At 51.1% G+C, this 14,274-nt stretch overlaps 1 protein-coding gene across 5 annotated transcripts in view; it reads right to left on the reverse strand.

Moving 5' to 3' along the window:
• The window catches only part of MGLL (monoglyceride lipase), a 168,803-nt gene that overhangs the window by 21,555 nt on the left and 132,974 nt on the right, over positions 1-14,274 (reverse strand). For all 5 annotated transcript variants that reach the window (XM_029918921.1, XM_029918919.1, XM_029918922.1 and 2 more), the window contains exons 4-5: positions 6,861-6,997; positions 5,552-5,662 (exon numbers count right to left, since the gene is read on the reverse strand). In XM_029918921.1, coding sequence (XP_029774781.1) covers positions 5,552-5,662; positions 6,861-6,997 — 248 coding nt within the window. The remainder of the gene's footprint in view (positions 1-5,551; positions 5,663-6,860; positions 6,998-14,274) is intronic.

Consider the following 14,274-nt stretch of genomic DNA (forward strand, 5'->3'; position numbering starts at 1 on the left):
AGATGCAGGAAGCCAGGGGGGCTGAGGAGGGGCCATGAGGTAAGGAAGGGTCATGGGGTAAGGACAGAGTCGGGGTGGAAAGAGCCCAAGAGCCCCCACACCCTGCGGATCAATTTTGTTCGGGCTGCTGTGGCCCCACCGCGAGCCCCCTAGGCCTCCACCGTCAGCTGGGAGAGCCCCCACCTGCTTCTGAGGGTAGGCAGAGGTGGAGGGAGGGGTGCGGCTCACCCACATGGATGTTGGGATCCTAGAATATACCAGTCTTGTTGCTGTTTCGGCCAGGCTCTTCGGATAATCCTGCAGGAGTGTGGAGAGAGCCTCGGATCCAGCTCAGGGGAGGGGCAGCTGTAGATGGCCTCCCTTGAGGTGGGACCCCCCCCCCCCAATCATGTCCCCCACAGGTTAAGTTAGGTCTGTACTGCCGTAGAGCCCCCAGGGATGCTGACTCGGCAGGGACACCCAAGTCTGATCACCGGAGGATAACTGGGCGGCAGGGGAGCTGAGACCTACAGAGAATGGGTACAAGGTCACCAGACCCCAGCCCTGGAAAAGGGAGCCTGGAAGCCAGGCTAATTTGGATTCGAACTCTGGTTCTGAACCAGCAAGAAAGTCTATGGTCCTCAGTTTCCCCGTTTCTTGAACGGGGACCAGGAAGTGAGCTCTAAGGGCTGCTGGGGAGGTCACGAAAAACCTAGTTCCCTCGGAGCTTATCTCTAAGTGTCCCACTGGCTGCTGGCCCCCGGGGAAACTCAACAAGTCCTGGCTGGTGGACTGAAGAGGGAGCCCCTGCCAACGCTGTTCAGGGTGAGGACTTGGGGGAAAGGATGTGACCCACACGCACCATGGTCACAGCCAGAACCCCCAGTTAGTGCACCCACACAAAGAGGGACAACTCTCCCAGAAGTGAGGGCCACCTCCTGACAAGTAAGAGACCAGAGCCTGTCACCGGTCCTTGACATGCCCTTGGGGCGTTCCTGAGTTAAGTCACTTTAAATACTAGTGATTTGCACAAATGCCTTTATTGATCCAAAAGGTTTTAATGGGTCCCTAAGATCATTTTTAAGCTTTCGTCAGTGAAAGACTTGACATGAGGGAGGGAACCGTAATCACTATCTTCTAGACTGACTTGTGCAAAAGGGGGCTGAATTCCAGGCCTTTGTGAGGGTGACACCTGTGCCAGGGTCAGCCCAGAATTTCTCGGTGGAGGGAGTGCACCGTCAGGCCTGCCAACACTGGAGAGTGTCCCATGCCTTTTCTGCAAGCCGTGCTGGGAAAGATGGAGCATCTGATGCATAGCAGGGCCCCCTGGAGATGTGGGGCAGGGGGCTCATTCCTTGAACGCCAAGTGTTTGGAAGTCTGAACCCCAGCTACCACAGCACACACCTGCAGGAGAGAGGTAGTGATTCCCCAAGGTGCAGCACAGCTGCCCCACTCATGACCACAGTTCAAGTCCGGGCCCCCGGGTCTAACTTTAACTAAGTTTGAAAGAGTGGCAATTTCCCATGTTCCCGCCCAATCGCCCTCCATCCCCAGTCCCTCCACTGCCCCAAGGGCCTTTTGGAGGCTAGCCACTAAAAACAGATGGGAACTGGGCTCAAGTGAAGGGAATCTGACCTTAGGCATGTTTCAGGGTGAAAGGGAGCACCCTGCCTGGCCCACTGGCCTGAGCTGGGGCACAAGCTAACCTTGAGCAAGACAATTGGTCTCATTTCCTTGTCTGTAAACTGGGAATATATCCTCTTTGTACTGGGTGGTGACGGAAAGGAAATGAGACAATACATGTCGTGCATGGTGGGCTAGGTTCATGACGGCCCTCTTCTCTCTACTTGGCCAGGTGCCCTGCTTGACAGGAATAGAAGCATCTGGAAACACAGGGCTGGCTCTTGCATCCCTCACCTTGGGTCCCAGGGGACAGCCGTCAGGCAAGAGGCAGAGAAGACCGTTTACAAGATTACCCTCCTGGCAGGCTGAGCCCCTGCCCCAACCCGAGGCACTGCCCAAGGGTTTCGGGTGTCCCCACTCCCAGGGAAGTGAGTGGCTCTGAGATCTGTCCCACGTTCCTGCCTGCTGTCCCAGGGCGAGGCCACGTGAGGACGTCTGACTCTGGCTCACACACCTTACTGGCTGGGCAGCCAAGGGCTTCACTTCTGTACTCAGGAAGGACTCCAGCCCTCTGGCCCCCCGGGCGTGGGATGTGTAATGGTCTAATAAGCAGCTGAGACTCATTCTGATACACGGGATATTGTTTCCCAATTTCTCCTGTCATTTCTCTTACGCAATCACATTCTAAACACAGACAGCATTTGGGGGGCAGAGGCCTCTGTCTGCCTCATCTGTTCTCCAGGGTAAATATGCCCCAGCTGGTTGAAAAGGGAACACAGAGGTTAGAACCCGATTTGTGCAGGGTCTAAGGGGGTGTCTGGCATGGGGATCTAGTACTCTTACATTCCAGGGATGGGGGCTGTTGCCTGTCTCTACTCAAAGATTCGGCTGTCTCATGCCGCCGGCTTTGATGCATTCGTGAATCTCTCTGGCAGGAGTCTGCGGCCATCAAATAAATCACTGGAACAGTCCACGGGCTGAGCTCTGGGAGAGAAGGCTCGAGGCCAGGACTCGGCTCCGGGAAGGCCCGCTCCGCAGCCTCAGTTTTCTCAGGTGGGTGTCTGGGAACCTGTCCATCTCAGGTCTGTGAGAACACACAGACCTCACCCAAGCCGGGACCTATCCCCAACTATTTCTGTTAAACCTGATGGGGAAGGAGCCACACAGCCATTGCTAAGTAACACAACCACATTAAAGCCAAACCCGCAGAAGCGAAGAAGCAGACCGAGAGAACAGAGCCAACAGAAAGCCCAGAGAGGTGCATTCTCATCCGTGTGAAACACAGGGATGAATGGGGTGTGTGCGTGCGGAGATACGACAGAACCAATGTGTGGGGAGGCTGCTTCCTGAATATCCTCATCGTCCAAAGTTTGAAGCATACAAACGTGCTAGTCTAACGATGTTTGAATTTTAAACAGAGGTTCTCCGCGACTCAGGAAGGCTGTCAGACAAGACTGGCCATGTGCGGGTATTTGTCGTCCAGAGGCAGGCAGGCAAATGAATCACAGACTCTGTCAGTCAAAATTGCCCAAGACCCTAAGGCAGCAACAGATTTCATGGTGGGACGATGTGTCCTCAGGTCTCGGGGCAACAGGAAATCCAATTTGTCTTGGTTAATAAGAGGAGACCAGCACCCCCTCCCCCCAGGGACAGATGACTCCTGATCTGACAAGGTGATCTATTAGCACAGGGCTCGGAGAGGTCATGCTGGTGGCCTCGTCCACAAGTTCCACCTCCACCAGCGACCCTGAGGGGAAGCCTTGTGGCCCGCCTCCGGGTCCTGCTGCCGTGACCCGCTGTGCACTGTATCCGGAAAGCCCCATGGTCGCTAGCATGTCTCTAAGGGAATATGTCCACCTATTCACTCCTGTGGGGAAACATCCTAGATGGACAAGGGCCAGCCCTGGATTCAAATCAAGCACGAAAGCACCACCCCAGCCTCGTGTTCCCCGTTCACAGAGCAAGCCGGCGACCTCTCCCCAGGGCAACAGGGATGGGACAGCACAGCTCCTGTATGACACTCACTGAACTGAGCACATCTTCCTGAATCAGACCACGTGGGCATCGGAAACTCCCTCGTCCCCTGGGATCCCGGTCTCGCTTATTCTACTTGGACAAGGACCTTCGAGTGATTTGGCCTTGAATTAGACAATTGCAATCGCGGCAAGAGCTGTCCGGAGGGCGCGCCTCCTCTTGCGCGTTGAAATGCCCTCGAAGCGGCCCATCTGTGCGTTCATTCCCTGTGGTTCTGTGAATCACCTTCATTTCCTTCCATGCCAGGGTGGCCCCTGTCCCCACTGCCGCCTCTCACACAGCACTGAAATTCACTCATGGTGGTTGATGTCAGTGCAGTGGGGGTGATTTCCTTACAACGGAGTAGAATTCTATTCTTCGGCAAATGGAGTAAATCATTGTTCTCTGGTTAGCCTACCAGACAGTCCAGGTTTCTCTCTCGCTCAGCCTGTCCCCATTTCAAATCGGTGACATTTTTCTGCATCAAACCGAAAGCCTGTACATGGGATCTACCCAACCCATCTCTGGCTGTGGGCTGGAGGAAACGCTTTGAAGACCTTTCTATAAGGTTTCATTCCCTGTACCGTGCTCCTCAGCTTGGGTCCTCAGGAGAGCACTGGAGGCACCTGAGGTAAGGTGATTATTTAAACGACACTGCTGTCACTTGACAGTGAGGCCAGGGAAAGTAAGGTAAGCTATGGGCTGATGGCTGCCCAGTCCCTCATGGCCTCGTGACCCCTTACTTCTCCCTTCAAGCCCTTTGAGAGTCCTGACAACCGGCTCAGGAGGCAGCAGCCCCACCGGGCACTGGCGTGAGAACAACCCTTCCCTTGGGATCCACAGGGTTGGGCCTCTCCACTCTCTGTCAGTTCTGCTCTCTCTTAAACTTCATGCCCCCAAAGAATGGGTCCATAACGTTCCCAACCCAAGTTCACAACAAGCAGTCCTGCTGAGGCCATGGCTTCATCTCCTTTCTCAGGGAGAGAAAGCACCCATTCTGCTTTGAGGAGGTACACTTGACCCTCGAATGGCTCGAGGGCTAGGGCTGATGCACCTCCTGTCCAGGTGAAAATCACATATAGCTTTGACTCGCCTACTAGTAGCCTACCGTTGACTAGAGGCCTCACCAATAGCATAAACAGTTGACTAGCACAAATCTTGTCTGTATTACATGCTGCATTCTTACAATAAAGTAAGCTAGAGATATAATGTTGGAAAGGGAATCTTAGGGAAGGTGCAATGTGTTTACAGTACAGTACTATGTTTATTGAAGACAAATCTGTGTATAGGTGGGCCCACATAGGTCATTCCCATTGTTCAAAGGCCACCTGTATTTCTTAGCTCATTTGCCTTGTCCAAGTGGCTCACAGCCCCAGAATGCAAGAGCATGTGTGTGTGCGCCACCGCGTAGCAGTATGACCAGAAAAACAAGGTGATGGATGAAACAGAGCAACAAATCATTGGAGTCGGAGGGAGAAGTGCTCTGGGCTGGAGCAGAGCCACGGTGAGTACGCCTCGGTGTCGCAATTACAAATTGCCTGCAAGTCCGCTCACTGTGTGCTTTCCATTGAAGTTGGCAAGTATTCAATGAAAATCCGCTCGAGCCTTGCACTTGACTTGTTAACAAAGGGTATTTTGCTGGATTCCTAATGCGTGTGTCACCTTTTCTCTTTTTAACTTTCACCATAATAACACAGGCACAAACAGGAAAGCGTTTTTCAAATCTTGTCCTCTAGGAAAAACAAAACTACATCCGACTTTAGAAAATTTAGAACCCCCAGTTGCCACAACGTTTGATGCGTGTCTCAACCTTCACCCAGTGGTGAGTGACGTCCAAGAACGGACTTCAGCCCTTTCCCCCCAGACTCTAGCTAGTCAGCGGACGCTCCCGGTCCCAGAAGTGCAGGACTTGCACACAACTGGGAGTCCATTTACCTTGAAAGTCGTCGCTGACTCAGGACTGGCAAGAACCAAAGGCGAAATGAGGACCATGCCAGAGAAGAGGCCCGGCCTCTCTGCGGCTGTGAGGATAGAGATGGCGCCTCCCTGCAAAGAAAAATGCACAGGCAGGTTGCTTTCACCAGCACCCAGATCTCTAATGAGCATCATCCTGAGCTACAGTCCTGGCCTGGAGCCCTGACGAGGTCTACCTTGGAATAGACACCACAGAATGTTGGATAAACTGGATCAGCAATTATTTTATTACACGTGTTTTTTTTCCTCTCTCTGGGTTTTCGGAGAGCAAACATTTCCGAGAGATATAAATAAGGTTCCTGCTTGTGGGATGCTAGGTAAACAACACATTCCTACTTCGTTTCAAGCCAAAAGCTGGCAGACCCCCAATTCAGCCCTTCCGTCAGGCTTAATATGAGATGTTTGTTTTTATAATCCGATTATAAGAAGAGATAGCCATACTTATTTCTTTTTTCTCTTCCTGGTTCAGCAAAGGCCCCAGAAATGTAGATTAGGTTCCAAGAAAAATACGTAGTGAGCATGGGTGGCGCCGAAAGCATGCAGCCTTGGTTGTTTGCTGAAGCTGAGGGTAAGTAGAACCAAGAGCTGCCATTGCAAGTGTATATGAAGCCCGGGAAGGTGACACACATAGGATGCAAGATGGGCCGCAGTGAAGGGCCCAGAGCGACCAGTCCCCTGCCCCACTCCACATCCAAATTGGATCAGGTCAGAATTCTCGGCCAGCCAACCTGTCAGGCTGTCTGGAGGCCACCGGCTGCAGGGCTGCGGATTCACAGATCGAATTTGGTGGAGGCTTAGAAGATTGTATACATTTATAAGGTGAAGAGGATTTTGAATTAAGGAACCATGTCCCTGGCTCCCATCAGTCCTGCACAGGCTGGGGCAAGCCCGCGTGGTCTCCCTGTGAAATGGTGCTGAGGGGCTAACAGGGCTTGGAAGAACCATTGGTTTCCGAAGGGGCTCCACCCCAGAGGCCCTCAGTGAGGACTGGCAGGCAGCCTCCCGGCGCCCTGGGCCTGAAGGGGGCTGCCCACAGCTCCCTCTGGGGCTGGCTCCATGGTTCTGCCCTGGTTGGTCCTAAGCATTCACTTTCCCAAAATCCAAGTATAGGGCATGCAGGGGCAGACGTGCTGGCCAGGCAGAGAGCACCTGGAATGGAGAGGGAGGGAGAGCCGCCTCTTCTTCATGGCGGGGCTGTCCCACCTCACACCCACCTCAAGGCAGGGGGGCCTGGTGTGACACCGGCCGGGTCGCGCGATGCTCTACTCACCATGGAGTGGCCCAGCAGGAACACAGGAAGCCCCGGGTAGTCCTTCTGCATGAGATCCACGTGTTGTAGCACATCCCTGACGAAAACGTGGAAGTCAGACACTACCATCCTCTCCCCTTCGCTCTGCCCGTGACCAACTGGAAGGGAAAGGGAGATGAGAGAGCCACAGTTACCGGGAGGCTAACTGCTGCCCATGCTGAGCGACTTCCCCACCCAGAGTCACCAGCCACTCTTTACTGATGACCTGAAGGGATCACCCCATCGAACCCTTTCTTTCCGACCGCTGTCCTATATGGGAACCCTCTCCCCATTCTACAGCTTAGCAAAGTGAGCTTTAAGGTTAAGGAGCTTGCCCTAGGTCACATGACCAGGAAGTGAGGAGCCAGGGCGCAAAGGCTGTCTGCGCAGCCGGGATGCCTTCCTTGCTTCCACGGAAGAAAGAAAAAGGCCAGGAGCACGGTGTCTCCCCCGGTCCCGTCTTCTCCCAAGCGGCCAGGAGTGAGTTTGAAGGGGTTCAGAACTTTCTGGGGTTTTTCCCACTTTCCTGATCCTCACAGCCATGTTTCAGTGTTAGCCTTTCACCAGGTGGGGTATTGCGTTCTGTCACCTCACTTTGCTGTTTTCCGTGACGATACTGTGACAAACAGATAAGATAGTCAAGTGTGCTCGCCAGAATCTTGCTGCCGCAGGGAAACTAGGTCACAGTGTATTCCTCCTGGATTTTATTATGTGCCACGTGTCTGGGCTGTTCATTTCCCCTTGTTCTTTTCTTAGGGTCTCTTCCATCCCTGAAGGACATCGGTCGCTATAGAAACAGCGTGCTGTCTGCTGCAGCTTCTTTATTCGGGCTGAAAGCAGCTGATGCCCTTCTTTGAAAATCACCAAAAAAAAAAAGAGCTCCCAGAAACCAGGGGCCACACAGCCAGGGTAGCTGCCCAAACATTTCCTGTCACCTGTGCCAGGCAGCTGTCATGGTAACAATGATGACCGCACCCATTTCACAGATGGAAAGGGTAAGGACTTCTCACCTGAACTCACAGGCTGCCCAGATCCCCAGTTCAGAACCAACATCACTGGTCAGATGGCAGCCTCCTGCTTCCTGCTGTCCATTCTGCCACGCAAGCCTGGCCCCTTGGCCTCTCCGCTCTGTCACCTTCTCAGTGGCACCCTCTACTCCCTTGCCCTTCTGAGGGCTTTTTTCTCCCTTCTTAAATTTATTTTTATTTTTTTATGGTGGCAAAATATACATAACACAAAATGTACCATCTTAATTATATTTTAGCAAACGGTCGTTGGTGCTGAGTCGATTCACGGTCCCCACTGCCACCACCACCGTCCACCGCCAGAACTTCCCCAAACCAAAACCCCACACGCATGGTTATGGGCCGAACTGTGTCCCTCCAAAATTCGGGTGTTGAAATCCTCACCCCCCGCAGCTCACAACATGACTTTCTGGAGACAGGGCCTTTCCACAGCGGATTTCACTGAAATGAGGCCATTGTAGTGGGTCCTAACGCTCTCCAACTGGTGTCCAAGTAAGCAGAGGAGATTAGGCCATGGAGACATCAAGAGCATGTGCACAGGGGAGAGACCGTGTGAGGATATGGGGACAGATGGCCATGGGCGAACCAAGGACAGAGGCCTCAGAAAAATCCAGTCTTGCCTACACTTCAGTCTCGGGCTTGGGGCCTCCAGAGCTGTGAGAGAATACATGCCCGTTGTTTAAGCCGCCCACTCTGTGCTTTGTCACAGTGGCTGAGGGGACAGATACACCCACTGAACAAATATCCCCATTCCTCTCCCCTACACCGCCCCCCGCCCTGGCCTTAGAATATACGGCCAGGTAATGATCAGTAATGATACGGCCATGGTCTTATTTTTCAGGTTCAAGTTATCACAAACGTGTCATAATCATTTTCTCTGTGTGCTTTTACCGCAAACTAATTTGATCTACAATTAGATTCATTCATTTCAAAATAAATTTGATTCCAGCTATAAGTTTTGCGTTTCAATTTAATTTTCTTTTCCGAGTACGTATGCATTGACCTGGTGCAACAGTTAGAAATCTATAAAATGATTCAGCCAGCCAAGTCTTGCTTCTATGCCCATCTTCTCTACCTTTCCCCTCTTGTTCCCTATGTTTCACTACTATAGTTATTTTCTGGTGTTTCCTTGAAGCATTTCTTTTTGCCAATGAAAATCGTATTTTTAAAATATATATATTTTTAATGTTTTATTTATTTTCGAGAGGGCACGCAAGCAGGGGATGGTCAGAGAGAGGACAGAGGATCCGAAGAGGGCTCTGTGCTGACAGCAGCGAGTCTGAAGAGGGGCTTGAACTCAAGAGCCATGAGATCATGACCTGAGCTGAAGTCGGATGCTCATCAGACTGAGCCGTCTAGGCTTCCTGATCCTCCTTTTTTTTTTTTGTAGCCTTCACACCCAGCATGGAGTCCTACATGGGGCTTGAACTCACAACCCTGAGATCAAGACCTGAGCTGAGATCAAAGTTGGATGCTCAACAGACTGAGCAACCTAGGCACCTCCTATCTATTATTCTTGTTTTTCCTTCCTTTCCTACATTAAAGGTAGAACACCACACATGACTCTACAACATGTTTTTTTCCCACTTTTAGCATATTTTGGACATTATTCTGTAACACAACGAAGCCACAGAACCCTTCGTTCTGCTTTATGGTTGCTTGGTACTCCTTTGGTGGGCGAACCAAAGTTTTTTCAGGCAGTCTTTTACTGCAAACTATTTGTATAAGAGCCAATCTCTCGCTGATAGCACAGTTGACTGTAACCCGGAGGTGTTTTATTTCATGCTGCTGAAGACCTGCCTTTGTGGTATAGGTTAGATGTGGGGTTGCCTGGTTGGAAAGTACGAGTGTGTGTTACTTCAGTTGTTTTTGCCAGATTCCCCTCCATGTGGGCCACGCCATCTCCACTCATTTGGCCAGGGATGGGAGAAGGCTGGTCTCTTTCAGCATGATGAAGAAAGCGCGTCTGGATTTTTACCAAAAAGATAAGGGAGAAAGGATACATTGAATATCTCCTCAAGAACGAGTTGTATGTATTTTGTGGGGAACTAAAGAATTCACATCTCTTGCTTATTTCTTCTGTCAAGGTCTTGCATTTCGTCTTATTATTTCAGAGCTTTTTATAGATTAGTTGGTCATTTGTACTTTGACTTTATGTTGTGTTTGGCTGTGCAGAAGTTTTGTTTTTAAACAGTCGGACGATCAATCCTTTCTTTTTATGGCTTCTTAGTTTTGATTCTTGGTTATAAAGGCTTTCTCCACTTCAGGGTTCTATGAGATGTCAGTCATATGTTGTGAGTTCTTTTACGGTTTCATTTCATTTTTCATGGGTGTACATAACATGAATTTTACGTTAATCACTTTGAAGTGTCCGGTTTGATGGCATTAACTATACTCACTGTGTTATACAACCGCTCCTTCTATCAAGTTCCAAAATGCAGGTGCATCTTAATTGTCTTAACAAAATTCAGGAAAAAGTCCTTCATGACCTCACCATTTGGTGAGGTCATCCTTGTCATACATGAAAGTTCCCTTTTCACTTGAATCTAGTCTATTTCTGGATTTCTGCTCAGTTCCGCCCGTTTGCTCATTCTAAGTTAGCGCCTATTATTAAACATGACAGTACCTGCCTGTCCTCCTGTGTATTAGATGGGGGAGGCCTGGTCACTCCCCAGGCTCGTCCTTGCTCATGTCTGTGGGCCCCGTGCTCTGGCTCTTGTCCTGATGTGCATGCCTTCTGGCCCCAGGCTTCTTCCAGAGCGGCAGCTCCATCTTGCCTTCCATCTCCTGGTCCTGAAGATTCCTGGTGCTCACACTCCTCACCCTGCTTCTCAGTCGGGCTCCCTCCTGGGCTCCACACGGTGGTTCATGGCCCCACCATCTTTCCCAATCATTCAGGCCAAAACAGGGCTGTGGTCTTCAACTTTAATTCTATCCCTACATCAGGCTGGCTCCTGAGTCCCTCTGGACTTCCAGATGCACGGCTGCCTGAGCCAGTCTTCTCCTTTGCACTCCCACGTCACTCACAGGGTGTGAGACCTTTGCTGCCTTTCAGCCTGTCACTGCTTCCCCACCCCCACCCCCCACTTCCTCACCAGCCCCAACCGGCTCATCACGGCCCTGCCTCTCCTCCTGGGCGATGCTCTGATCTTGATTGAAGTGGCCAGAATGTCCCCACTTTTCAGAACTCAGTCTGCACATTTCGGGCCAGCATTCGGGGCCTCCACTAAAGGGTCCCACTGGTCCCTCTGCCTCCAGAGAAATCACATTTCAAGCCACACTGCCGACCACCTGCCCACTGTCCCTCAAAGCTCGCCCACTTCCCGCCTCATGCTTCCTAGGGAACAACCCCTCTGCCATATCCTCACCCCTGCACCAGGCCAGGGGCAAAGTCCTTCAAGACCACTCTCCAATCCTACCACTTCCATGACGTCTGCTGCAATACCCTGGACGCGGCTGTGGTTCTTCCCTTCCATGCTCCCAAAGCACTTTTAGTCTCTTCCACACTTAGGCTGATGAGACCTTTTCCCTTTCTCTCCTCCAGCACTAACCCCACTGTGGATTGAGGATCCTTGGAGCCAGGGTGACAAAACTCTTAATTAGTGGCTGGCGGCACCCCGCTACTGGGCTGTGGAGGATTCTAAAGTGAGTCTGGCTGGACTGGGCAGACAAGAGTGCTGTGCGTAATTAGTGACGTCTGCCATCGACAGGAAAGAGGAGGTTCGACAGGTAAGGACCCGAGTTTGCCAAGCTGTCCTGGAGAGCAAGGATGCTATTTTATTCATCTGCATATTCCCCAGGGCTCCATGCGCAGGCCCTGCAGAGGGTAGGTGCTTGATTAATGCCTTTCACATGAATGGTAGGCAGCATTTCCATAATGGCCACTTATCAAAGAGAATTAACTCCATGACTCCAACTACAGTTGATGTGATTCATTTCCTTTCCCACCATGTAAACTGAGCCTACTGAGCAGCAGTCTGCATGGGCAATTCAAATTCTTTTTTCCCTTGTATCTTTTTAAAAATTTATGTAATTTTTGGAGAGAGAGAGCTTGAGAGAAAGTCAGAGCGTACTCGTGCACAAGTGGGGAGGGGCAGAGAGCGAGGGAGACATAGAATCCAAAGCAGGCTCCATCCTCTGAGCTGTCAGCACACAGCCTGATGAGGGGCTCGAACCCATGAACCGCAAGATCATGACCTGAGCTGAAGCTGGACGCCTAACCCACTGAGCCACCCAGGCACCTTTCCCTTATATCTTTTTAAATAACATTGCACCACATACCTTAATCCAACATATTTTCAGTCTTATTCGTCCTGCTTCCCCTATGTACTACATTTTTAGTTTCTGTATTTTGACACTTTAGTGTCTGGTTACTGCTGGCCCTAGAGGGACTGTCCATCCTAGGGTTAGCCAATTTCTAGAGATGGGAAAGAACTCATCTGTGAGCTTGCCTTCCAGATGCAAACGGACCACTCCAGAGCCCACTCACCCCAGGACCCCTCCTCTTTGGCTCTCACATTCCAGGGCACTAACCCCTAATCACCTCAAGGCCAGGTCCCAGATAACCAGGAACAGCCCTGTGCCCCAGAGCATGCTGAAATTATTCAAATCAGGTGACTCTATGCTTATCCTGCCTCACCTGCACCCTTGGAAACCACAGCCAAGTTTCCTGACCACATCTCCCCTTCACTCTCTCTGTCTCCTGATGACCCTGGTGCCTCCTTGGGTGGCCCTGCCTGGTGCCATTTCTAGGGATCCATGAATATAATAGATTCATTTTTATTTTTCAAAGAGAAAGAGAGGAGAATACGTGGGGGATGGGCAGAGAGAGGGGGACAGAGGATCTGAGGCAGGCTCTATGCTGACGGCAGAGGGCACAATGAAGGCTCAAACTTAAAACCACAAGATCATGACCTGAGCCGAAGTTGGACAGTTAAGCCACGGAGCCACCCAGGTGCCCTTGAATGTAATAAACTCTTATTTCATGACAGTCATTTTTGTGTCTGTGTGTCTTACCACACCTGATTAAAACCAATCTTAGGTACCTTTAAAACGCTAGCACTGCACTGTTGTTTTAAAAAAAATTTTTTTTTTACATTTATTTTTGAGAGACAGAGAGAGATAGAGCATGAACAGGGGAGGAGCAGAGAGAGGAAGAGTCACAGAATCCGAAGCAGGCTCCCGGCTCTGAGCTGTCAGCACAGAGCCTGACACGGGGCTCGAACTCACTGACCGTGAGATCATGACCTGAGCTGAAGTGGGACACTCAACAGGCTGAGTCACCCAGGCGCCCCTTGCTAGCACTGTTTTTGATGAAAAGTAAACATTTTGTTGAATGATTAAATAATCTCAGTCTCTCTTTGTCTCATACAAAATACTTCTATTTCCCATGCTACAACCACATGCCAAAAAAAAAATTGGTAGGAAGTACCCAGAAAGCTGATGATCCTGTTAACGTTAGAGTAGAAAGAAATGAACACCCCACCTCCCTTTTCTTAGGGAACCAGTTCTACTTAGTATTCGTTTTCTTGTAGAAGAAAAGGCTGGTAACACGCAGCCTTAAGGAAGGGAAGAGAGAGTAGGTGCTGACAAAGTGGTAATAACAGCCCTGGACATTTGCCTGGCAGTTCATAATTTACAGAGCCCTTTCCCCAAAGTTTTCCGCCTGATCCTCATGACTCTGCCAGTTAGGGATCCAGGTCCCCATTGTCTAGCACCGTCAGGTAGACCGGACAGTGGTCGGCCCACCCACAGGTTAGAGGCCAGCCAAGGACTCCAGTGTGGGGCTCTGGCTCCAAACCCAGTGCTTTCACTGTCACAGCTCCATGCAAGACATGGGCAGGATGCAGGAGGCGTGGAAGCTGATGGAATGAAAAGAAAAGCCTTTCCTGATGGGTAAAGTTCCCGCAGTGAAAACACAGAGCTGGTACCTTCTGTCTGAGCTTGTGCCTGGGGCTGCTCACACCTGACCCGAGTCCTGGGAGTGGCTGATCTCGGCATCTCACTCCTCAGGTGGCTGAGTGCTTAGCACAGGTGCAGACACGGGGTCCCTGGGAAGCATCCTTTGAGAGCCTTTGCAAATACATGAAAGTGGGGCTCAGGGGGTCGTACAGGCTGGCAGAGGCTGACACCTAAATTAAACCACAATAAGCAGCATCAGCTGGTCACTGAAGACCTCGTGTCTGTGAGCAAACGGCTCACATGTGTGCCACAGGCAGCCTCCATAGTACCTATGAGCAACTCTATGGACACCAGGGCCCATTTCCGGGAGGGTCAGCCGCCTCCTTGGTTTAGGGCCTCCTAGAAGCCATGGCGTCTGAATCGAGCTGGGAAGAGCGACCAGGTCCGGGAGGGGCAGGGCATGCATGCCT

The sequence above is a fragment of the Suricata suricatta genome, chromosome 12 (assembly GCF_006229205.1).
Source record: "Suricata suricatta isolate VVHF042 chromosome 12, meerkat_22Aug2017_6uvM2_HiC, whole genome shotgun sequence".
NCBI classification, from domain to species: Eukaryota; Metazoa; Chordata; class Mammalia; order Carnivora; family Herpestidae; genus Suricata; species Suricata suricatta.